General features: G+C 37.2%; 1 protein-coding gene across 1 annotated transcript in view; it reads right to left on the bottom strand.

Annotated features, from left to right (window-relative positions):
* Positions 1–11,813, bottom strand: part of nav3 (neuron navigator 3) — a 573,826-nt gene extending 562,013 nt beyond the window's left edge. The window contains 1 exon segment of the mRNA XM_051926210.1: positions 8,445–11,813. Within this exon segment, the coding sequence (XP_051782170.1) occupies positions 8,445–8,687 (243 nt within the window). The 5' untranslated portion in view covers positions 8,688–11,813.
* Positions 11,814–27,830: the final 16,017 nt, after the last annotated feature.

Below are 27,830 nucleotides of genomic sequence, written 5' to 3'. Positions count from 1 at the left end.
AAGAGATAGGCACCCGGAAATGATAGAATATCCTTTGACATTTTCAAAATAAAGGGAGATGAAGTACCTACACAGATTGAACACTAAGACATAACTGCTGGATCAAGTACAAGAAAAACAAGTTGAAAAGCAAATGTCAAAACACTAAAGAAATTGTGACTAAACTGCCATTCCTGAATGGATTCAGCACCATGGACTTTGTACAAAGCATAGAAGAAGAGGCAGTTTACTGAGCGCCACTCAACAGAGTTTGGTTTGCAGAGATCAGACAATGTGGCAGTGAGCATTTTAAAGGGTTATAGGATGAATTCTATAACAGAAAAGAAAAGGTGACTAAACTGTAATATACTTTACATAATCTTCTATAAGGAAAATAGAATTACACACAGAGGAGAGTATCACACTGTATATCCCTGGAAACAAAACACGAGAAGATGCTCATTTAAGAAAACAGCTTGAAAGTTACTAAAAGATTATTTAGCATAAAATTATGAAAGGAAAAAACATGTAAAGCATGGGATGAATTTAGATCTTTACAAAGCTGGCTGTAAAATAGTCTTTAAATGTATTTTGAAGATTTGTAATCATTCTATTGCCCTGATGGAGCCTATAAAAAACGGTACACAGGAAGAGGCAATGTCTAAATCTGGCCTTATAAAAGGTCTGTCTGTTCCTTCCCAGGCTTTGAAGTCTGAAAGAGTAACTACCGCCAATGAGCTGACTCTACCCAATGACACAATCTTTATAAATCATCACTGGACTTTCCTTAACAGACTGATGATCCAGGAGTTAGAAAATGAACAGGTGCCTCTCACAGCCAGAGATATTTCTACATTGAGTTTAGCAGAAGGCCATAGTGGTAACCAGAAGATGCAGTACTCTATATAGCTGCCGGTCTCTTCAAACTAAGACTCTCACTTGGCTAAACACAGTTTCCTCTTTCTCTTCAGAGAAATATTTTGAGTGTTTGAAATTACACTGTTTAATTTTTCTTGATGACACCAAATTTGTTTCTTCAGAATGGTTTGTCTAACTTACAATATAGTGCAAGGATCAAGGGCATCATCAGGATGGTACAGGACAAGCATAAATCTTCAGACACCAATCAGGAAGGAGAGGGAGAGAAAAAGGGAGAGACCATGCCTGGAGAGAAGCATGTCTTGCACGGTGCAGGGACAACAGGAGCCACTAGAGGGAGGTGTAGCATAGTTTGCCCTGAAGAAAATGGAAAGCCACTCCTAATACCAGAGGGGCTTGGCTGAAAGTGACCTGAGGATGGCATTTAAAGTTGTCTTCATGCCTGAGAACTGCAGGAAATGTTGTCAGGGCCTGAGTGACATAGAGAGACAGGACATGAGAAGGGGAGTGCAATTGAGTGGTACTTTGATAAGCAAGTGTGCTACCCCCCCCACACCAGACAGACAGGGGTTCAAGACCTGATTATTCTGGCTTATTTTGCCTTTTTTATTTCATGCTTTGAGTTCCCTCCATGTGTTTACTTTGCACATACATACACACCAATTGTCTAAATGAATGAAAAACTAAATGATAAAGCTTTTCAAAACACAGACGATATGGAAAAGCAGAAAAAAATAGAATATTATTACACAATAAAAACAAAAGAATGAAGATGACTATGTGCCTAAATCCAATGTTCTAGTTAGAAAATATTTTGTAATGTTTTTCTTCTTGAAGGACCTTTATGAATAATTGACTGATATTATGTGTCTTCAGTAGCATGTTGCATGCCTCGAATCACCTCATTTTCTTTTTCTTTTATGTCCTTGGAACCAGCAGTTGAAACCGTCTTCTCACTCAATGAATCAGCTTGCACTGTTAGATTTTTTTAAGTTCTACTCAAAAGCAAAGAGCAACTTGGAACACTCCAGCTCTTCTGTGATCCAAAATATCATTCTAGTATCTACAACACATTGCCAGAATCTGATGATTTCTTTACATCTGACACGTTCTCTCTCAAAGGTGACACCTGAGATTCTCAGTAATTAATTACGTTAAAAACTGCTGCTTTAGTTATTTTTCTTTTCTGTCAAAGTATTGAGCCTACAAGACACTCATGACATTTTCCAGACAGAATAAGAGGCAATAAAGTGATTGGTTTGCAGGTACTTGTGTAAAGGTGTTCTAGTCAAACAGACCATGGCGTGGCAGATAAAGTTTTATTGTGCATTAAATGTATGTCAAGACTGGTACTTTTGGATGGCCTAAATATATAATAAATAAGAAGTAAGGTAAGCCCCTATCGTGTTCCACCTTTTATACCTGCTTATTGACTGCACAACTGTCATATTGGTATGGTACGTTGCGTCATATACCCACTTGGTGCCTATTGCACAACACCAAGAAATGTTTGACCACACCTTTTGGGCAGGTAGACAAAGAAATATTTTGACACACAATCAGCCTGGTATGGATGAAGAATTAGTTATTTATTTTGAGTGACATCTGTAATAATGTATTTCTTTAATCAGAGTAAGCCCTCAGGGAGAGTTTCTGACAGGTTCATGGCTTATAAATTGTGCATCAGTATTGATTCTGAGGCTCTAACACTCTCTTTTCACTGGTTTTCTTGCACAAAGGGGTTACACATTTTCATGTTACAGTCTTTAGATATACCAAATGTAGGCAGCACCTCTGCCGATTTATCTGATCGGCATCTTGCCCCAAAGAGAATTTTCAAAACTCTTACTACTAACATTGCACAATATTCGCCACTACTGCTTTCCCATGTTATCTTGCCAGACATCCAAGATCTTCAGATGATCACATTTTTGGCACTTCGAAAGTCAAACATGCAGCTTTCAGCAAGTGTTCATTTAGCTTTGTGTGTGGACTTTTCACCTAGGTCTGTCAGTGTTCCTCCACAAGACAGAAAAGAATGTATTTAGCCTGTGGGAGGAAACTAAACTGCCAAAAAAGCAGGATGGTGGGCACAGACAATAAAAACTGAACAGGCGCAAAAGATGAAAAATGGATTTTATACAAGGCAATGAAATTGTTTGAACTATGCCAGAGGTATATTGAATAGGTGAATCAGCGTTACTAAATTGGCCTTAGTATCTGTTTGTTTGCCCTGTGATGGACTGGTGCCCTGCCCAGGCATTGTTCCTCCCTTGCACTAGATGTTTGCTGGAATAAACTCCAGCTGTCCTAAGCTCCTGTCCTGGAAGAATGGGTTATGAAGATGGATACATAGATGGATAGACGGATGAATGGATAGGTTGATGAATATATTTTTATACTAAAACAGGTTCAGAAGAATCCACAGCAGTTCCTCATGAAGGCTCAGATATTAAAAGAAGTAAAAGGAGTGACCAGAATATGTTAGTGCCATAAATGGTGAACTTTGACCAAAAGCACTTTACATAAACTGTCCTATGCAATTTACATTTTTCAAGTACAGAAAGGTAAAGTGACTTGTTTAGTGTCATGCAGCAAACCTTAGAGCTAAATGGCGGCCAGCAATCTACTTGTTCAAATTAAAAAATGAATGAATAATTTACTTGTCGGATTGGTCTTCCTCCATGAAATTCCCTTTTTTACAGTATAATTGAAATTATTGGTGTTCCTAAAGCCACAGGTCTAATGGCACCAATAAAAAGGACTTGTCAAAGGCTTAAATGCTCAAAAAATGCCAACAGACAGTGTGCAGTAAAGTGCACTTCAAAGGCAGAAATTCAGTTTAAGATTTTGTTTATAATGTTCAAATTTAGCTATTTAAGGTTTCTTGATATTAAGAAGTAAGGTAAAATTTTAACACTACACAATGGAAATCACCGTATAGTGTTGTCTAAAATCTCTGCAACTGGAGGACGCCATTCAAATCATGCCACTCTGATTTTCAGTAACAGGAGTAGCCGCTCACTCAGCACCCACGCTGGAGCACAGATCACAGAGTGGCCTGCTGTGGCAGCAGCTTTGATGTTCAAATTTCCTTGAGGTAAAAATGAGGCTGCTGTGCTTGTTCAGCGAAAGCTCCTGAGGTCATGAACTCGTCTGGAATCAGAAAGGTACAGTAAACGGCCTCACTAGCGGGCTTAGCACGCAAACAGGAAGGGAATTTTATTGTGTTTAGTTTACAATATTATGATGTGGGCAAAGCATAAAGAACATTTTTGAACATTTTTCCAATTTTCTCACACCATGCTGACTAACTCAAATTTATCCACAAACTGAATATCAATCTCTTAGTTTCAGTATTTGGAATCACCAGATTGGACAGTCAAATGCTCTTATTTATTTTATTAGCTATTCGATCCTGGCATAGCTACAATCAGAACCTGGCCAGTGGCAACCCAATAAGTGAGGCATTGATCACTTGCTTACCTTAATTTGAAATAATATTGTTCCAGAATAAGATGTTTCAACGAAACATTTTATACAGAGTCTAAAGCTTGGCAATTTCTATATTAAGAAAAAATGTTAACAAGTGAAACAGGAAGTATGGTGGCACAGTGGATCTAATGTCTTGGCACTGAATCCTAAGGTGCTGTATCTGTTGTGTCTTCATGTTCTGTCATGCTTGCCTGTTTTTCTTTGGGGGGGTGGGTGGTCTTTCCCATTACTTTGCTTTTCCTCCAAGGTCCCAAAGACATATCTGTTAGGCTAATTAGGTGATTCTAAACTGACCCCATGAGGACCCTGACATACAGAGCTGTCCTGTCCAGGTTTGCTTAAAGCGTCACGATAGCCTCCAGGCCCTTAATTTCATCAAGTGAGTCTGACAATGTAATATGTAATTCTGTAATATGTGACGTAGTGCTTAGTTGTCATAAAAAAATAAACAAATATCAAACGCAGCTCCAAACTTTTTTTATAGCACACCTCTCTTTTACAAGCTCAGATTGTTAACCCTGATTACAAATATAAAGTAGTTAAAATTCTAATAAAGGTCAATTAAAGCTCAAAAACATTTTGCAATAAAACACAAAACATCATTCAATATGTATAACAGAAACATTTGTACTGATATTATTGATGAAAAATGACCAGGTTGGCTATGATGACAAAGGTGCAGTTATTAAAAATAACTCATTATATTATTGCAATAATTAAGTATTTTACAAGAATATGCTATTACAATATTAGCAAGGGATTGGCTCAATTTCTGCAAAGACCATAAAAAGTACAACCATCAATCAATACAGAAAGTAAATTTAATACGAAAACAGCAAATTGCAAACATGTAGCACATGCCAAAGGTCAAAGGCTAAGATGAGAGATATAACAACATTAATATGGTACATATCTTGGGGAAATGCAATCCCCCTGGCGTCCATTGGGTCTTGCATAATGACACTGTTCAGCAGATTTGAGTCACCTGATGAGCTACAGCTGTTATACTCCTCATGGTTTACAGCAAAGAAAATACGGATAAGCAGGATTATGGGTATTTTCAGGTTCAGGTGGCATGATGGCACAGAGATAGTGCTTACAGTAGGTAGACTGGGTTTCACGTCCCAGGTACTCCCTGAGTGAAGTCTGGATATTCTCCCCATGTCTGTTTGGCGCTTCCTCTGGGTTTTCCAGGTTCCCCCCAAAACCAAAGGCATGCAGGTTAGGTAGTTGACAACACTAAACTGGTCATAGTATGTGTGGTGTGTGGTCACTCTGTGATGGACTGCAACTCTGTCCAGAAGAACTGTTCCTGTCTTGCACACTATGCTTGCTGGTATAGGTTCCAACCACTCAAGACTCTGTTCATGATTAAGCAGGCTTAGAAAAGAGTATAGGATGGTAGAATCACGTTCAGAAAAAATGTGTAGATAATTAATATTTACTGTTCTTGCAAAGCTCAAGATTAATACATTAACACAAATAGCTCCCTCGGTCTGCTTTACCCATAATGATATATTTGCATTTAGGGTACTTCCCTGTCATACTGATTGTTCCTGCTTTGCACCAGTGTTGTTGCTGGAAAAGGCTCCAGTTACCCTACGCCCCTGCCCTGAGTGACTTGTATTAATTCCATAGGACTTGATTCAGGTACTATGAACTTGTACGTATTTAGGCCTTGTATTAAAGTCCATAGACTTAATTGCCACGTCTGGACTTCCTACATGCTTGGTCTCCTTCTCCCAATTATTACAGTATGTACTTTCTATTTTCGTTCCCCTGCTCATCTTCTCCTGTAACCCCTTGGAATGGCTCTATGCTTCTGCTATCTTCCAGCACTAATTTCCAAGAACATCAAGTAAATGGCAATGCACCCACTTGAGCGCACTTTGACTCTGATTAGACTTAGGCTGACCACCTAACATGGTGGTTCTCTACCCTTGTTGTTGTGCAAGCCTTGTTGTCTGCATCCTAAGTGGCCTTATTAGAAATCAACATGTACAGTATTCTTCAAAGAGACACTAAAACATCTTTTTATAATCAGTAAGAACAAAACCAACTCTACCAGCCCTGTTTGTTTAATTATTAATTACAAATACCTTCCAAAATTTACTTGAACAGTTTTCTAAAGAATTTTTTTTAATTTTTCATAAATAAAGCATATTTTATCATATTTGTGAAATTTCTGATACTGTCCAGAGAAGATTTCTTCATAGCCTGGAAAGTTGAATGAAGGGCCAATGAAGCTTTAAATGCAGATTACTGTCTGTGAGATGTGTCTAAAAGTGTGACCTAATTTTGAACATTGCAGAAAAAATGTGCTGACATATAACAAGGATTATCTGTGGCAGTGTCAGCAAACACGAGTGGCTAAAATTGAATTGCTGTCTTCATCTCATTCTGCACGCAACTCACTTCTATCAATTTTCTGGCTCTAGGATTTAGAGCTCAGTGCTTTTTGATTGCTGTCACCCCACCTCTTTGATTGCCCCACCTCCTAATTATGTGGCATTTGCATTTCCTGATTATGATGTGTAAGGAAAAACACAATTAGAACCATTCCTGAGGCATTATAAACTTTTTAAATAAACTGATTATGACAGACACAAATTATGAGAGGATTATGAGCTTTTACATATAACGTGGTGTTAAGTATTCATTAACTATACATGTGCAGAGGACTTACCAATGCAAATAATTTGTGATTGCATGTCAGTAATGTCCAGGAGTTCATCCAAGCTGCTTGTTCAAGTGAGGATGGCATGCATGCTCGTGACATAAGAGGCTAATAGGCCCATTTAAGTAATGTTTGTTGCTATCCTGACCAACTTGAATAAAAATAATAATAGTATAACACTGTCAGATTTGCTTATTCCAATGCCAGGTCTCAAGGACCAGAGCCTATCCTAGCAGCACTGGGCAGCAGTCAATCATAGTGACCACAGTGGGTCAATTTGGAATTGCCAAGACATGTCATTAGGAATGTGGAAGGGAAACATGCAGACACGACAACCAGCAATGGGATTCAAACCCGGGACACTGAACTCATGAAACAGTGGTGCAAATCGCTGTATCAGCATGCTGCCCAAGAAGAACATATAAATAATATTAAAAATAGTTTGTACTGTAATGAGTAATTCAACATCAAATTAGATAATAATATGAAAATTTAAGTCATTTTCCGGTGCAGCAAATACAAGGAGTTGTATATCACTAATATATGAATAAATTGTTTTCAGTAAAACTACTGCATGCTTGTTATGACAACTTGTGAAATGCACTATTTATTTATTTATGATTTATCCAACAAATAAATGCATTTTACATTTTTTTTATTTAGGCTCAATGAATTAGACTAAAAAATAATATGTACATTTCTTCATCAGTTATTCTTAAACAAATAAAGCTGCTGAAATTCAATTGCAGGACTTTATTTCACAAAACATCCTATGGTTCTTTATACCATTCTAACTGTAAAATTTATTGGCAGGTTTAATGAGTTTCTTCAGGTCACACAGTAAGTCAGTGGTAGGGATTGAACCAGCAGCTCTGTGCTTTATAGTTCAATGTCTTAGCCAAAAGATCCCAACTTCACTTCCTATTATGTTTTAATAATATTGAAATGAGAGATATTTACTAAAGCATATTACACTTCATAAGTGAGACAAATGAATGAATGAATGAATGAATGAATGAATGAATGAATGAATGAATGGTGGAGCACATTCTGTCTTTTGAAATTACTTTGGGCCTAAGAAAGATAATAAAAATCCATTAAGGTCAAGAATTTCCATCAATACTGAATAAAGCTAATAACCACACCAAGCAACTTCTACTTCATCTGTCGAGCAAAGCCACTATACATCTATTTGATGATGTTTAGTTTATTTCACAAACTTGGCACAGTCCAAACTACCTGGATCATGCAACAGACTCACCACCTCTTCTCATACAACTTATGCAACTTAATGTGATTATTTTTCAGTTTAGAAGGGGATTTTTTTTGAAGCCCAAGGAATTTTCCAAGTAATATAATTAAACAGAAAACCCGATCCAGAGCTTTGGGGGTAAATTCATCACTTCTCACTGACCTTACTATCTTCTGTTTCCTTGGCTCTCCCTTCAGGCGGTCGCTCCTGAAAGCTGCAGGTTGATTTTAATGACAGCTGACAAGAGAGCATTGAATTGTCTGTCCCTCCAAGCTCAGTAGTCCTTGGCAAGTAGGAACGTGACACAGGAGTCCTGCCAAGATTAGGAATTGGAATTGCTGTATGAACAGGCTTTGACCCTACAGCTGGCTGTCTCAGCTTTGAAGCGACCCCCACAACTGGCATGACCACTTGAAAAAAATAAATAAATAATGGGAGCCGAACTTGAGAGAGACCAAATCCTACCACCAGAGCAGAACTTCAGCGTATCCAGATGTCTGAGAATTGCAATAAAAAATGCAGCTGTTTAAAGAAATGCAGTAGCAGTCATTCTTCAGGTCAGCCTTCAGTGACTGAGACTCGGAGAAAGTGAGAATCTCTTTCCATGCTCCACAGTCTAAAGCTGACGATTCAGTCAGAGTTTCTCTGAAACGCTAAAACACTCCTCTGGGGCGTGAACTTTTCTGGAAGGTAACTGCCTTAAAGCTGCCTGTGATTAAAGAACTCGTAAGTTTTTTTTTCTTTTCTTTTCTTTTCTTTGCTCCTAGCTCTCCAGCAGCATTCCAGTGAAGTGTATAGACTGAATCAGTTGAAAAACAAGCCTATATTCCAACTGTCAAAACACGGCCCTGAGCCCACAACACTGGAAATAGACACGTCTTCCTGACCACTGAAAATGCTGCCTCCTGCTCTGTTTTAGAAGAGAAAAAAAATAGATTTTCTTTTTTGGGTAAAAATGAGGCCTGAGCAGTGGCCAAAGCAAACAGCTGTTGGAAAAGCTTTCAGTCCCGGAAACAATCTCTTCACTGAAGCTGTTTGTCTGATTCCTGACAATTTTTCATTGTTGACAGGCGTAGGATGAGACGTACCGCTTCTTTTTATTTCTATCAGTTATTTATTTATTTATTGGCCAAGCCCTCAGTTCAGAATTCAGTTTAAGGTCAAGCAAAGATCACACTCCCGTCAAGTGCTTTGAATCATTCTCTCTATTTCTCTAATGTCCCTACTTGCTATCATGAGCTGAAGGGAAATGTTAATAGCGATGCGCTTTTTTTTGCCACAGATTACTCTCATTTTAATCCTCTTCTTGTTAAATAATCCCAAGTAGAACCTACGGCAACCAGAAAAAGGTGCATTTGGCTTTCATTTTCTGCCATCATTTTATACTGAATTCTGTCCTTGGTTTATTCTGTGATAATCTGCCTGCAGAGAATGATTTAAACAGCACTTTAAAATCCATTTATTCACACTACCCAGAAAGAGAAAAGTACTGTAAAAAATATTTCTTTATGAAATTATGACAACAGAATATCTAATTTTGAAACAAAAATTGTTTTATAATAACTATGACTGGTGGTTGCCTTGCATTTCTCACTACATGGTATGCTCCCACTGACTTTAAAAGGAAAATGGATGATCATATAAACAGATAATAAACCTTCCTTCCTGTATTAGACCTTTCACGGTAGACATTTTCATACACACTGATTCAGTGCCCTATATTGTAAATTCCTTACTGGTTGTTGTTAGTGTCAAGTTAGCATGTTCTTCACTTGTATGTCTAGTGTTTTCACCCAATGTCCTCTCAGACTTGCCATTCTAACTTGGCCGAACCTCAGTGTTAGTAAGCTATGGTGTCGCATCTGAGAATGGTTACTGCTTTGTGCAGTGTGATAAGAGATTAAGCCTATCCCCATTGCCTCTGTATTGGAACATGTGGGTTTGAGAACTTCATGTTATGTTGGATATCATTATTTGTGCACCAAACCTAAATACTAAAAGTTGGAAATGACAGGTGAAGTTATTTCCACTGGTTAACAGAGTGAGGTACTACTTGAACTGCCTCCAGCTCCTCAGTCTTTAGACCACACTGCTATTGAAGGCACTGATCTTGTTCTCTGCGCTAAAGATCTTGAGGAAAGCATTCCCTCAGAAAGGTGCTATAAAAGCAGGAGCGTCATGTTTTTTGGCATCAGTGATCCAATCAACAACAGGATGGGCTGATTACCCTGTTTGGTTAATTAAGCAAACCTCTAATATGTAGCTTTTAATGGTTTCCAAAATGCTCTGCAAATATAAAAGGGAGAGAAAGTTTTATATGGAAAGTGTACATCTGGAATGAGTTAAACAGTGAAAAGTGTTAGAGAACACAGAGTATTAAGTCACTCAAGGGCAAAAGGATTTTATTTTTTTTTAACATGGCAGCAGTGCTCTACAGCTGTTCATTCATGAGACTTATAAAGATGTCTAGGGGCAGGTAATAATATGTGACCAAATGCTTTCAGCTGACTCCAGGATAGCAAAAGCCATACTCCACATTCACCACTAGGTGGTACATGCTTTTGAATGAATGTGTGCATGAAGACGTTTAATTGAGCCTGGCCTTTCTTGGCGTCTTAGCTGGAATACCAGCATGCTTGAGGCCACTAGTTTATCCAGATGGAATTTCTTTTTTTTCTTTTTTTATTTTAGCAACCCACATTTCAAATATGTTTTTAAATCACATTGTAAGAGCCAATTAGGTTATGTTAAGTTGATAGAAGTATTTTCTTAGTTATGTTAAATGTTTGCCTATATATTAGTGCATAGTCTATGGGAGGTCTCATTATAACCCCGCAAGCTGAACTGAAATGGAATATTCTAACTGTTTCTTGTCCTTCTGACTACAGATTAGTCTCAGTTAGTGACCTGCCTTGCCGTAAGTAAGGCATGGAGGGCACACAGTTTCAAACTGTGCCCAGTTGTATGTAACGTAACATGCACTATTGAATGTGCAGCATCTTATGTATAGAATGTACTGAATGTATTAAGTAAGACATAAGGAAATAACTCATCTTTAAGTATAGGAGACAACTGAAGTTAAACAACAAAAGATTAAGTATAAAGAAGAAACATTTTTTTTTCATTGTTGCCTTTTACTCTGCGTGTGTAAAAACTTTTATCTCTATTTTTGTGTGAACTGTTTGCTTTGAATTTTCACTAAACCTTTTTTAAAACGACCATTTTTGGACTGAGAAATTTATTTTGGTATGTGTTGGACTCATGCTTGATCCTGCCTTACCTACTTAGCAACTACACACATGACAGGGTCAGCATTAAAATACACATAAGGAAAGCAGAGAGAAGAGGATTTAAAAGAACTTACTTCTTCTTTAAAGTTGCATTATCTTATCTGACAGAATGTACACAGAGGGAACAGCTCTGTGAGGAACTTGTTTAAAGAAAGATGTTGAAAACGCACTGCGTTGTCTTACTGGTAGCGCACCAAAGTGTAAATTCGATCGTGCATGTGTGGCAGTGGTGATAGAAGAACTAGGAGTTGTGCCTGCAATTAAAGCTAGAATTGTCTGACTTCTGCAAGATGGAGATTTGTTTTACACACAAAAGTAAACTGTGATGTAGTAGTAACTGTGGAAATGGACACTAAAAGGTTTGATCCCTGTCTACGACTTACTGTATGACCCTGAACCCAGCATTTGAACTGTTTGTGCTACAACTATAAACTGGCACGTTCTGTTTCAGCAACAAGAAAAAATTCTAAATTAAACAAAGAGAGAGTGCCGTAGTAGGTAGCTTTACTGCCTCATGGACCCAGTATCCTGGGTTTGAATCCTGTTCCCTTTGTTATCTGTTCAGAGCTGCCACGCTTTCCTTATGTCTAAGTGGATTTTTCGTCAGGTATTTTGCTTTGTTTCTCCAGTTTAGGTTAAATGACAAATCTAAATTTGTCCTGTGGGCCCTAAAATGGCCTGGCACCAAATTTATGGTGGTTTTTCAACCATTGCTGTTAGGATAGGCTTCAGGCACCTATAAGTCTGAATTTGACTAAACAAGTTTGAAAATGTTAAGTTATAAATAAAAGGACATGAATATAAATAAAGACTGCAATTGTATATCACCACGGAGTACTTACAGAATATAATACAGCAATGTGAAATGTGTACAATAGTGTAATAAGCCCACCTAAGATGTGAGGCATGTTAAGTGAAGACATTTATTTCTTTTGTAGATGTGGCTGATTATCTCTTGTATCAATGAGCAAAATTATTCATGCAATAATGAATTTGTGGTGAAACTCGCAAATAATTCACAAAACAAAACACTGACACAAGAAGATAAGCATTTATTCATTGTCTGAAAGATTACCAAACTAATTTCCTGTCAGATGTAGACATTTTATTGATCTATCAGGCTTGTGATGCATTTGTACTGGTAAGAAGAATCCCACTTGGCTAATTATAATGACTGTCTTGATAATCACAATCCTAAAGATGCAACAGAGACAGAAATTAATTCGGAGCTCCACAGTACATTTGTAGCAAGCAAACCCTCATCTGCAGGAATCAAGAGACTTGACAGAGTAGTTCCTATGTCACGGCAGAGAGTGGTGACTCTGGATAGTATGTTTTCCCATGAATAAAACACAGAAATGTGTACAAGAGTGCATTTTGGTTTGGTTTTCTTTGGAAAACATGCGACATGTCACATTTTTAAACAACATACTTCATCTCTGCTCTGAAGTGAATGGGGGGCATAAAAACAATTCATGTTACTTATATTGCAGACAATTACTTGCATTACTATCTGCAGAAAAAAATACAACTAAACAGTGGGAATAGGTCTTTAGGGAGAAATGTTCCTTGTTTTCTAACCCAAAACCACAAACAAAAAATGATGAAAACTCCAGCAAAACACATTTTAGTGTCAGGTTCATGAAACTGTATGGGATTAAATATCCCTGATTCGATCATCACATGTGCCTTGTCATATGTGTTCCTGGCAGCTTTCTCTGTTTTGTTACAGCATCTCATCTTGTTAAACCATATGAAGATAGACCAACCATCTACCCAGTTTAGAATATACTTGATCCAGTTCAGATCTGTGGAGCATTATGGAAGTAGGGCAGGAACCAGGGCTACCAATATACTGTGGAGCTACACTCTTGTATTCAATCAGCTCTTGCATGCAATCACTCTCCAATCAGCCTAATGTATCACACTTGTGTATATGATGTGGGTTTTAAACTCACGAAGAAGCTGCATACTCTGCGCAGATAGTGACCAGGCCAGTATCTGAACCCTGGCTCCCGATGATGCAAAACCACAAAGCTAGGAACTGAACCACCATGCCACCTGTATGAGGACAGACCATATATGAAAAAGATCAATGTATGAATAGTTCATAGCATATAAGTGAAGCAAAAAAACCAGTTGAATAATGAAAGAAACCAAGGCCACAGAAAGAAACCAGAGATTGGTCCAGATGCACAAAGCACAATCATGCTGGGGTCTAGTTCTCAAATGGAGGAATGCTCTCATTTTTCCAGGTAAGGCAGCTACCCTACTTCACTCACACTACTTCAACTTGGATGCTAAGATGGTTGCATAACCATACAATCATTGATTATAAGAGCATACATGGATTAGTTTTTATTATCCTTTAGCACTGATTATTTATTTTCATAAATATATCTGACGCTTTTCATATTCATTTGCAAATAAAAGAAAGTGTGTTTTAAACATACGTATTACTGTTTTACTTCTTTATTAGATATGGCTCTGGCCTAAAAATACAGTTCCATTTTGTAAATAGCAGGCTATGAATTTTGAAACTTTCCATCTATTTCCAAACCCGCTTATCCAGTTTAAGGAAGTGGGAGGATTAGAAAATTATATATTGTACATGTTTCACGTAACCCTAATTAATGTACATTCCATTGTGAGAGTGGCCCTTTGTGAAAGGTGTAGTGAAAAATCTCACTTGTAATGTATGTTTAATCTGTCCAGCATTGCTCAATACTTCCCCAAACTCCTGGCTGACTGTATGCTTTCATAAATGAAACAGCATCCTGTAATTGTGAAAGCTTACATGCTTTGCAAAAGATGAATTGAAAACAGTTAAACAGGATGCATCAGATATCTGGTCACATTTGACATTTCAACTACACAAAACAGGAAATCACAGAAGTTTGCAGCAAATGCCTTAATAGAAGTAGACTGAAATGGCCAAGCAATTTGTCTTGCTAAATTCAATGATGAATGGGACTTTTGCATGCTAAACAGTTTTTTGGCCCAGGGCAGTCAGAGACCAGTATATTGTAGGGATAAATTAATTTGTGGGAGATTAAGCAATCCTCTTTGTGATGTCCTTAAATATCCAGAGCTGCACAAGAAGTGCATTAAGTGGACTGGCAATTAATTCCAATAAATGAGAAATTCCAAATTCCATAGAATGCAGTGTGGATGGAACAATTGGAAGAAGGTATCAGGAGTATTGTGTAATTGAAGAATTAAGGAGAAGGTTAAGGGTAAGGTTTTTAAGACAGTGTTAAGACCAACGATGATGTATGGAGCTGAATCATACGCAGTAAAGGGAGAGCAGGAGAAGACGTTAGATGTGGCAGAAATGAGAATGTGATGATGAATGTGTGGATATACAAAAAATGACAGAATAAGAAATTTGTGGTACAACAAAAGTGGGAGAGATATCTGAGAAAGTAAAGGAATGTAGATTGACATATAATGAGGAGAGACAATGAATTTGTGGGCAAAAGAGTAATGGAAATGGAAGTACAGGAAGTGAGGGAGGCCAAAGTTGAGGTGGATGGATAAAGTGACAGAATATCTGAAGGAAAGTGTCTTACTGGTGAGGAAGTGCAGGACTCAGCTGTTTAGAGAAGGTTGATCAAGCAAATCAACCCCACATAGAAGTGGAAAAAGATGGTGAGGAAGAAGAAGAAATGAGAAATTCCAAATACTTTCATTAGGTTCTTGTAAGCAGTAAGATGGCACAGAGCTAGAAAAAGCTGAGCTGGAAAACTACAGTGTGGTGCACCACTCTGTAAGATACAGCTGGCAGTTTGAACCCAGGTTGGAGTTCAGAATGTAGTTAGGCCCTTTGAAACACAACAATGTTTATTAACAAAGTCTCAAATCTAGATGAGTAAGTAAAACAAAGTATACAAGGTCATATATAAAGAGAGACTGAATTCAGATGGATGGTATGCAAAATAAATATGATAAAATCGTTCTACAAGAACTGGTAGAGATCATACAAACAATATAAAAACAAAGACAAGACCAGTAGAAAAAAAAATTAGTAATCCAAAAAATCCAAAAGGTAAAAACACATAAGAATACAAAAGGTAAGAATGCTTGAATAAATGCAAGGAATGTTTAAAAGTTACCATTTAAAAATCCAAAAGTATGCAATGCTAGAACAACACTACCAAGGGAGCCCCAGCTATATATTTGCCCTGTCCTTCCCACTACATGACAGCATTACAACAAATTCATAAAGTAAGAGCCAGGAAGGGCTAGAACCAGAGCACCAGCCAAGTCCTAATCAGACATCTCCACACCCTTTGGTTTGAATCTCAGCCTGGCTGGGCACTCTCTGTGATTAAGATTCTTGGTCCATCTGTATCTTCATGGCATTTCTGGTTTTCATCCCGAAGATATGTTTGCTGAGTTAGTTTGTAACAGTCGATTAACTCTGAATCAATAGCTGGGTTTGTAATTGTGCTTGGTCATGGATTGGTCCTCCATCTTGGGTGGTTCCTGCCTTGCTCCAGAGGCTGCTACAACATACTCTGACCATGCAACTTGGAGCTGATGGACACATGGATGATTAAGCTTCTTTTCTTTCTACAAACTACTTTGTCCAGTGGACTGAATATTTTAGTGAGGTGCATAGGCACTGAGATGATCCAGTGTGACTGTGTGTGTCACAGGTTACAAACTGATATGAGTATGTAAATTCAGTGTACACATTTAACATTCTCATTTGTCTGCAGCAGAAGAAAGTGTGCTAATATCGTCAGTAGATTAGGTTCTTTGGTGCTTAAAGGACTTAAGATGACCCCGTTTTGTATGTCTGCAAACTCACACTTTATTTTATATCCAAAGATGGGAAAAATGCAGCTGTGGCCAATGGCAAATGGTTAGAAGAAATTGTAACAAGGTGAATGTAATGAATATATATGTATATATTGTGGACAGTAGGGGGCGTACATCTCCCCAAACCCCAGACACAATACACACAGAGCCCAAGTCCAGCACATAACCTGTGTTTATTAAGAGTAGGAAACACTTTTGTTTAGTTTCCCACCTTATGCAACCCAGTACCAACAAGTGCAAAGTCACAGTCCCTTTCGTCTTCTTCTTATCTATCTCTTCCCTCTCTTGTCCACCTCTACTCCTCCTCCTGCAAGCTTTGTCCTCCACCTACTGACTCTGATTCCCTGAATGGAGTGAGGCAGCCCCTTTTAATGAGCACCACAATCTCCTTCTGGCTACACTGCTGGGTGTGGTGGCAGTCCTGCAGAGGAGGGTTCAGACATTCTCCATGCGCCCTCTGGCAGTGGCCATGGGCCACAGCAGGCTTAAGCTTCCATACTTCAAACCCACAGCACTATAGCAAGTGAGGGGGGCTGCCCTCTGTCGTCCTGGGGGAGGTATTGCCCTGAGAAAGTTCCTTCCCCAGGTCCTTCCATTACAGCGGTGTCCTGGCCGGGTAAGAATCCTGGCTGTCTGTTACAATATATATATATATACTTCTAAATTACTCTGTTTATGTTGTAACATTATGGTTTATATTTATTTTCAATTTGCTTTTTTCATATTATATTTGTAATTATTGCATAGAGCATTTACCTCTTACTGTACTAAGTGTTTGAATTACATTAACTACAGACAGGTTTAAGCACTGAAATCCATAAACAGGGAAAATTATACTTTTGCAAATATTTTTACAATAAAATGATTATGTAAAAGAAAATAACCTTTCAATAATAGATGTCAGTTGAACGTTAAAGTTTATACATAATATGCATTGTTTATTCAAAATATTTAGAAATATGATGTCATGTGACATAGTAAATCACTTATACAGCTACAATAAAATTACTTTTTATGTTACAACAAACTGCAATGACTCCATTTCAACTTACTTGCATCGTTCCTGTTTATTTGGTGTTCTTTCTGTCATATACAGCACATAGTACCCTGACCAGAGGGCATGCATCTCTTAAATGCGAACGCTTTTCATACATCGAATTATTTAAAGTTACCAAATTCACCTAAGAATGAAAATAGCCCATATTGAAATCATATCTTCCTTACCCTCTTTGTCTTACTTTCTATGTTATCAGGTAGTGGTGTCAGATTGAAAGACAACCTTAGCACATTCTAGATTGTCACTCTTTACACGCAACACATTCACAATGAGTGTGCTTAATTGCACACACAAAACTGGAATAAGGTGAGTAGCCCAATTAAGGTAGAAATCTTTTTTTATTAAATATCCATGTTTACATATGCAAGTCCATCTGTGGAGTTCTACTCCAATGTCAGAAAGATGCACTAATTAATTTAAGCATCATCAATGACTGCCACGAATACGAAAGCAAGGATGGAGAATGTGTCTCCAGAGATTGTGTTATCAATTATGAAATATTCAGGCAGATTATTTCAACAAGGAGGTGGGACAATATGATTTTGCAAGCATTTGGCTCAGGAAATGTATTTTTGTGGACCCTTCCACCATTATGTATGATTGGCTGCAGTATGCGTGTGTGAAGCAAAGACATGCACAGGCTAACAGAATGAAACAGACATGCACAATCTGCAAAATCCTTAAGTATAACCTACATATGTTAATCTAATTTCTCAGAAACTAATATTTTGGTTTGTCTAACTGGAATAAGGATATATGGGGTATTTTTTTAAATGGGTTTTTGTGAATAACCAGGTTATTAAAATGCAAGTAAACGCACTCAACAAAGCTCTTTGAATCAGTGACCTTCAATTGCTGGGCCTATTAGATCATTAGCACACATGAAGACATTTTGATGGGAACTTGAGGCATTCCAAAGGCTATAGTCCAGGTTCTCTAATTACCACCTTTTCTTAACATTTTTGCCTCCAGTTTCAGTCAGTCTTTGAGGCATATGTTGTTTTCCACTTCTCCTCTTTACTCCCACCCTCTTTCTGATTTGCCTTGTTCATTGTTTCCCTATTTGAACATTGTCTTTCATAAAGCTGTCTACAGTTCCTTGCTATTTTACTCAGCCTGGAAAAGTGACTCCAAATTCTTTCTACCTTTACACTAGTATATTGTTTAATATCTTGTTTGAAATGCCCTAATCCACAACATCTCCAATTTAAGTTTGTGCACAGTTTATTTACCCAAAAGCCTTTTGTTATGGGTTTGGCCACTCGCACCCTGCTGCCACATCTGTTATCTAAACACTCTTGTACTTATGTCCTTATGCTTTGGTGCTTTCTGGTCTTCACAACTGAGGCTTTTCTCCCTGTGAATAACTGCAGCCAAACTAGAACTGACCTCTTTCTTCTAATCTATGGAGATCCTCTTTCTATAACCAGATTTCTCTCAAACTCTATATGTGCAGCTGGTTGAAGGCTTGATGGCCAGTGGTTAGTAAGGTTTATTTATTGGTACAGGAGGTGCGTCTGCCTCCCTCCCTTGTAGATATCCTGGTTACTCCCTTATTTTTCTTTTTTCCTTTTGTATTCATCTTTCCTCAGTGGGCTGGTGAAGGGGAAGGGTGCAGGGGGGTGTTGTGTTACCTTTTAAAAAAACAGTTGTAATTATTTCACCTCTTGTATATGTTGAACTCAGAGGTTATCACATGCTAAAATTGTGATAACAAAAAAGAAGAAAAGGGTCACTTTGAGAATAAAGGAAATGTGATAGCTGGATTTAACAATGAGCATGTAGCCAAAATGAAGTGTGAATCCATTATAGAATTGAATGCAAGCTTTAGCTAAAATAAAGCATCACAGATCAACATTTCCAAAGTATAGGATTATGTCTTTTACACAAGGGATCATTTTCAATTGTGCTTTACTGGATAACCATAGATTATTATAACTGATCTATGTTCAGTAATGGCTTTGCAATACAGCATTCCTGCTTAGTAAGGATCATTTTACTGTCCTAAATGTGGATGCCAAGCTGGAATTGGAGGGACAATCAAATTCAAGGAAACATGAGGTATAGATATATTTTCCTGCACCTCGAATGTAATGTAAGAGTTTTGGATACATTTTTTGAGCCTGGCTTTTTTATTACAAGGGCACGGAATCTATCACTGGAACATTGATTAGAAAACCACAAACTGTTCAGTGCAGAACACCAGTCCATAATGGGTACACTCACACACAAACCATCTTGTCATACTCTTAGATGCATTCACGTTTACATTCATATTGAAGTCTTTTCACTGTTTCTCAGATGCATCAGTCAATTTGAGTTCAATGGTAACTTCTATTATGTACAAGTGGTTCAAAAAAGTATGTGAACCCTTTGGAAATAACCATTATGTGTAAATTTAATTTTAAATATAACTTGATCTTCATCTAAGTTGCAGTAATGAGCAAACACAATCTAGTTTAAAAAATAACAAACAAATGGTATTGTTTTCGTACATATTGAATACATAATTCAGACATTCAGTTAGCAAACCTGGAGTCCAATCAATGAAACGAGATTGGAGGTGTAGTTTAAAGCTACTTTGAACAATAAAAAAAGACTCATTTTATGTTTGCTATTCACAAGAAAAATCAACTGATGTGAAGCATGCCTTGCAATAAACAGATCTCAGAAGATGTACGATCAAGAACTCTTGATTTGCACAAAGCTGTAAAGGGTTACAAGTAATTTCAAAGAGTTTACATATTCCTCTGTCCACAGTTAGACAAATGTATTATAAATGGAGATGACTTAGTACTGTGGATCTCCCTAGAACTGGACGCCCAGCCAAGAAGATTGCTCAGTGAGGTAAAAAAGAACCCTAGAGTAATAAGATTGAACTAAAAGATTGAAAAAAATCATTTAAACCGGTTAACATCTCTTTTCATGGGTCTTCCATATGCAAAAGATTAAACAGGCATGATGTCCATGGTAGAATACCAAAGAGAAATCCTCTGATCTGCAAAAAGATCATCACTCCACACTTGCCAAAGACCAACTTTACACAACAGAATGCTGTTGGGAAGATGTTTTATGGACTGATGAAACTAAGGTTGAATTTTTCTGTAAGAATATGCAGCAGTACATATAGCATGCAAAGGGTACTGAATACCAACATGAAAACATCATGTCAGTGATGAAGTATGGTAGAGAAAGCATCAAGATTTGGGGCTGATTTGCTGCCTCAGATCCCGGACATCTTACCTTCGTCAAAGGGCAAATGAGTTCCCAAGTTTATCAAGGTATCCTACTGTATAATATCACAGTGGCTGTTCACCAGCTGAAGCCCAGTAGAAGTTGGGTGATGCAGCAGGAAAGAAATCCTAAGCATCGAAGTAAATCTATTACAAAATGGCTTCAAAATGAGAAAATTTGCCTTTTGGAGTGGCCAGTCAGGGCAGAGACCTTAATCCAATTGGAAATGTTTGGAATGACCTCAAGAGAGTCATTCAGGCCAGACATTTTAAAATACGGCTATAAGGAAGAATGGTTCTAAACTCCTCCTGAATGCTGTGCAGGTGTGATTTGCAGGTACTGGATGTGCTTAGTTGAGGATATTGCAGCCAAAGGAGGTTTCACCAGTTATTAAATCCAGGAGTTCACTTTTTCCACAGCATTATGTGAATGTAAGATGGGTGTGTTCAATAGTGACATGATAGATTATAACTGTGTTTTATTAGCTTTAGCATATTGCACTTGTCTATACTTGCGATTTAAAGATCAAATCACATTTTATGATCAATTAATGCAGAAAAACAGATAATTCTGGAAAGTTCATACATTTTTTCTTCCCACAGTAGCATTGTGTGAAGTATTTAAGCACAGGCTGAAATTCGCTGACATCTTTTGTACTTTGCGTAATTCTTATATTCTGATTCTCCTTGTCCTATTTTATGGTGTGTGTAGGACAAAGTGGGCATTACCCATTCTACTATTCTTTACTGGCACATCAGGCCTGTTAAGAAAGCAGATTTAACAGGGATTCAGACATCCACTATCATCTTCCCCACTTACATTCCAAAGTAAGGGACTGATCTCCAGTTTGTACCAGTATCTGCTTGTACTTCATCTTATAGCAACAATGTAAATCAGAATTGAAATGACATCTTTGCAGAGGCCCCTCTGCAAACTTCTTGAGTTGGAAAGTGCAAAATGGACTCAAGCAAGATGAAAGACCTATAATTCAAGGAATGACTACTGGGGTGGGCAGAAAAACTCACATATGAGCAGGCCCAGATTTTTTCCACCTTTCTTAATAAACTAGTAACACTCATTCCATCTAAGGATTTTCTCAAAGATTCTCTCACTGAACTCCCTGGAGACTCTCTTGGGTACTTTTTCTGAAAATGAACTTCTGAAACCCCTCTCAGAAAATTGATGAACCATTCCTACTTTGGGAAGTTGAAAGTTGTGGACGAGAAAACTGAGATCCAGTCAGCCAAGCCAAGCACTGGGTCAAATCTAAAGACTAAGAAGCAGGTGTTACGTCAGGAAGGAAACTTCAGCATCTAAACTTTTGTGCCAAAAAGAGTACTGCTTTTCCCTATGGAGTTGCAAATGACACAGCAAATGGCCTAAAAGCATAAAGTGAGCTGAGAAAGTAGCATCACAGAACACCACAAGCAAAGAATCTTGCAGCAAACAGAAATAGTGCACTTCAACTTGAGAGCTGACATCCAGTTTGCCAAGCTAAACAGTGAGCCAGCTTGAAGACTGAGAGGCAGCCATCACTTCAAGATGGGAACTTCAGCATCTACACTCTTGTGCCAGAAAGAGTTCTCTAAAATGCAGAAGGCACAGCAAAAAGCAGCAGCACAGCACTGACAAGGACCATGCAGCAAAGAGATCTCCTGAATGAAGAATCCTCCAATCAACCCTAGAGCAGCAACAAAGCAACAATTCCACACAACATCAGACATTATCTTTAAAGACTTAGTATCGTAAAACTATTTATCTGTACCAATATAAATTAGAACACTAAATAACCAATAAACAACTTATTCTACATTGTATCTAAGAATATGCATATTTGTCTAGTGCAGTGTTTTCCAAACTCAGTCCTGGTGACCCCCTGTGGCTGCAGGTTTTTGTTCTAACCAGATTCATAATCAGTGACAACACCTGATAACACTAATCTCATTTAATTAGCTGGTATTTTTTTCTCTCGTTTTCTACATTCAGAAAAGCACAGCAGCATGATTTTTACATTTATAAGACATTTAGAAATATTTCTGCTTTTTCTATAGATTTAAATGCTTAACTCTCTTTTGTTGATTTCATTATATTTTGCCCTTTCTCTGTGCAGTTTTTCCCCTTCGTTGTATCTTATTAACGACAATTGAAAACGAGCAGAGCAGACACTCAGGCAAACAACACTGAATAATCAAAGGCTGCTACTTTAGTGTTAAACCCACTAATTAGTAAATAATGGATTAATTAAACAATTAGAACACCTTGAAAAGTAGAATGAAAATCAAGATGAAAATACTGTTAAAAAAAAAAAATATTCCTATGTAACTGCTTGGTACATCTCATATATATTTCTCTTTTGGTTTGTCCTGCTTCCACTTCAATACCAGTCCCGCCCACACGCAGCCGACACAGCATTTCTCGATTCCTATTCATCGTCTTCCATGTCATGCACTATACTGGCCTGCTGAGCGTAATACATCCAACAAGTACTTGAGGTGCTGCCACAACGGTAAAGTAGCTTTACCACCCTTACGGGAGCCACCTGTGTCTTTACAACAGCTTCTTACACAGCAAACATCAGAAGCTAAAAATTATCGTGAACACATTCGAAAATACAACCCTTCTCTAGCGTTTGCTTCCATGGGTGCATAGATAACTCAACCTCCTGGCCACGGACCATACTGTTTTAAAATACACGGGCAAATTTATCACCAAATCTCTCCACTATACGCTAACACTTCTACCTCTCCAGGATATGGACAGTTGTATGTTTTTTGACACAGCGCAAGCTACTAAAGTACGCTTACAAAATAAAGCAAATTCTGCATGCAGCGAAAATGTACTTCTCCAGCTAGACTCCATGCTCAGAACCATCAACCATTCATACAAACACATGCTTGAAATCACTCAGTCCAATCCAGCAGCATCTGTACGAATGGTTTTCAAGGAAAACCCTAGGCAGGATTTACGATGATACAATGCCCCGACATGTCACACCAATGTTGCGGAGATTTTCATCGGAGAAGATGGCGAAACGCCTGCCGAAAGGGACATTTCCATTTATCCCAAATGCAACTCCTGTAAACAGATTTCCACGTTCAATATGAATTGCGATCCTATGGTTTACCCACTTTTATTTCCTTACGGAGACATTGGCTGGCACAAAGATTTACAAAATGCTCCCGATAAAAGAACTGCCAAGCGAATAAGGCTTACTCAATGCCAATTTTATGCGTACAGATTAGCAACGAGGAATACATTTAGTATTTTGCACTCCAGCGGCAAACTATTCCAACAGTACATCGTAGATGCGTATGTTAAAACAGACAGCGCGCGTCTCAACTATCTCAGATTACATCGACAAGATCTGCGCATTGAACTATCAGACGCACCGCAAGCAAACGCTGAAAATAACAGCGTTCGTGTAGGCAAAATAATCATATTACCGTCCACATTTCCAGGAAGTCCAAGATACATGCAACAAAACTATCAGGATGCTATGGCCATAGTACGTAAATTCGGAAAGCCTGATTTATTTATCACTTTCACATGTAATCCTGCTTGGCTGGAAATTCTATATGCACACTGCATCTTTCAAGAAGTATTTACTTCTTCTTGATTTCTGAATTTATTTCTCACCGTTTTCTGTTCCTATTCTTACACCGCCGTATGCTACGGCGGGCGTTGGCTAACATATATATATACAGTATATATATTTTTTTTTTTACCAAATTTAGTTTTCTAATTTCTATATTGTTCCCAAAACACAGAACTTGGGAAATAACAGTTCACTTAATTAGTCCAGGAGTCCAATTAAAAACAGAAGCTGGCTGGAACAAAAACCTGCAGCCACAGGGGGTCCCCAGGAGCAAGTTTGGGAAACACTGGTCTAGTGTGTCTGCTTCCTGTGTTATGTATCAATATACATATGCAGTTATTATATTTATTTACTGTTTGTGCTTATCAATACATTATATTATTCTGTTTCATGAGTGTACTTTATTTACCTTGATATACTTTTAACCACCAGAGACCCGCCTCCTACAACCAAGAAAGGCACGGGAAATAAAGTAGGCGCCTTACCAAATCATTTAATTAATTACTGGTATTGTGGAAGGCAAGACCGATAATTAACTAAGTTAAAACTCAATTTTTTAATACTGGGCTTTATAACTGCACTTTCAGCTTCTCACTTCTGCTCAGTTACTTAAGCTTACTTAAGACAGCAAATCAACCTCCTGAAATTCATGCATTATTTCATTATTAATTCATTATCAAATCCAAAGATAAAAATCATTTTTTGTATTTTATGCTCTTTATTCTCCTTTGTTCAGTTCAATTCACCTAGAAAATGTATTTATTAACAGGCAAGTGCAGAAGTTGTGAAAATGTAGTTAGTCTTACAAATTACCCTGGACACTTAATCTAATATGCACATTTTTGGGATGGAATGAGTGCACCCAGACAGAGCCCATGCCAACACAGACAGAATGCATAAACTCTATCCAGACCAAAGGAGGTCTGAAACTCAGGGCACCATAGGATGCTCTATGTGAATTTGTGCTGCCATAGAATAAGAAAATAAAAGAAAAAATTGAATATACATCATAGACAGTAATGCCTGCAAAGTCCACAGACACACTAGGTAAAAGTATAAAATATAAAAGAAAGTAAATGTAAAATATCTGAAAAAAATGTAGGCATTCAGGTCTGACTTAAATTTAATGATTGATGGAGCTTCTTTTTTAATAATATAAATGACATTTTATTGGTTTTGTGAATTGTGCTAAAATAAATAAGTTATAATAAATGGGTTAGACACAAATATCACACTGCAATATGTAAAACGTTATCCAAGCACAAACAGAATACAACATTAAAATGCAATAGATCAAATTCTACAAATTAGAGGCTCACCACTACTCAAACTGGAGAGCTACCTAAACAAAAGGTCCATAATAAAATGGTTCCTCATGTAAATGAAAACTGTAGAAATAAAACAGAACAGAGGCAGAGGTCCAGCAAACCTATTTTAGAATAACACTAATAAATTCTGCACATATCCTGAAAAGACTTCACACCGTTCCACATAAAGATAATGTAGGACATTGCTTATCCACTGGGTTATGGAAGTGCCTTCAAGGATAATTTTCTGAAGAGGAGTTACAGAGGTGAATATCCGTGCTTCTAGTTTTCAAGTAGCAAGGAAATCAAATCAGAGGGTGTCTTACAAAATAATACGAAGTAGACTGTGGCAACAATATTCATGGATGCAGAGTTTACATCTTTGTCTATAAGTTAATAGCAGAGATTTTAAGATGGTTTAATATCAGCTCATGAATTGGAGCTACCTAAGATATGAAGTGATTATTCAGTTAATTTTAAGGGGTCAATCCAAGGGTTCAGGTTTCACTTTAGTTATGATTCTTAAACTAAGTAATTGTACAGGTTGAAGCTGAATTGTTTTTAGTCATGATTTTTCAATGGACTGAAGCCCTGTCCAAGGTTGGTTTCTTCCTAGTGCTCAGAATAGGCTCTGGCCCCTCAAGATCTTGAATCACTGGATGAACTTGGGTTCAAGAAGGTTTTAAAGTGGTAATACGTAGTACTTTACAATACATTAGGAACTGATACATGTGTTTACATTCAAATGTATCATTATTAAAGCAGTTAGTTTATTTTTCTTAAAGAAATATTTTTTTTTCAACCAAAATAGCATTAAGATGAGTTTGTTACAGAAAACATGTAATGCATTAATACATCCAAGCATAAACAGTAGCATCAGAAGATAAGTTAGAGTCCCATTAAATACCATGTCAGTTATGTCAATTATTTCAATTATATCAATACTGTATTTGAAAAGGAGTTAAATATATAAGATGTATTTATACTTCATTTTATATACACAGCAGGGAGAGATAAATTAAAAGGGTCTGATGTAGAGTTTTTTAACCTTTTCTTAACTTTTTTATTCTTCACAATAAAAACTTATTGACATTTAAGTTTAAGAGTGGTTTACCTATAAAAATCATTTAATTTACATTTTATAACTCATTTAACATTTTGGTTTATAAATTTTACAACACAGCACACTAATATAGTGTTAAATGTTGCAAGGAAAAATTCATTATTTTTTTGGAATACTCTTCAATTTCAATGTCTGTTTTTATGTCACTTATCTATTCTTTCTTGTTTACTCAATTGATGATTTACCAAAATAAAATTTACAACTAAAAGTTTTTTTTTTTCACTTTTTACATTTTACTGTATTAGGATTTTAATAATTAATGAAAATGTAAAGTTCTACAACAGTTGGGTTTGACTTTTCTAAGTAAAATAATGTTTATGTAGTTTTGACTTCCTACACAAGTGATAAATGGTTACAAACTACTACAGTATATCTCCTCTATAACAGTGTACCATTTCCATTTAAGCTTATTAGAAAGTGAGGAAATCAAGAGAAACTTATTTTATTTGAATAAAATAGTATAAAAACATTTATTATTCACTATAATGCAATAATTATTCTTCTGTAAGTAATTCAAGTTAAAATTCTTTACCACACAGTATAATTTAGTAGTATTTTTAAAACACCCTGTGATGGACACTCATCTTGTCCAAGGCTGATTTATGTCATCCCCCAAGTCTTGTTGGTGTAGGCTCAATTTTGTTGTGATTGCGCCTTGCCTGACCTTGAAAGATCTGGCGTGCTTTCCTATATTTTTAAGAATAAATTATTGACAATCATCACCACAGGAGTGGACAGAAGCAGTAAAATATTGCAACCTCAAGAAAGCAGCTCATGGGAATCGCAATTTGAAATAAATATGGGCATTGTCAGGGAGGCAACTGACTAGTTATTTTCAAATCTAGCATTTTTGTGGTCTTCTCTTCACTTGATTTAATTATAAAGTTTGATGTCTATATGTGAAACTCTTGAGGAAAGCACACATGAAGGAAGGCAAACAAATGGAAAAAAAAACATTAATTATGTCAGTGTATGCACAGCAAAATGATAATACAAGTTTACACTTATCTTTAGGTTATCTTCAAGTAAGGAACATATTTTGAGCACATTTTACTGGATTGTCATGATGGACTAAATGATCAGCAAAGAAAGTCTAATTCACATAAATAAAGGAA

Source organism: Erpetoichthys calabaricus, chromosome 1 (genome assembly GCF_900747795.2).
Source record: "Erpetoichthys calabaricus chromosome 1, fErpCal1.3, whole genome shotgun sequence".
In the NCBI taxonomy this organism is placed as follows: domain Eukaryota; kingdom Metazoa; phylum Chordata; class Cladistia; order Polypteriformes; family Polypteridae; genus Erpetoichthys; species Erpetoichthys calabaricus.
The sequence above is the reverse complement of the archived record's forward strand: the minus strand, read 5'-3'. Positions and strand labels throughout refer to the sequence as shown.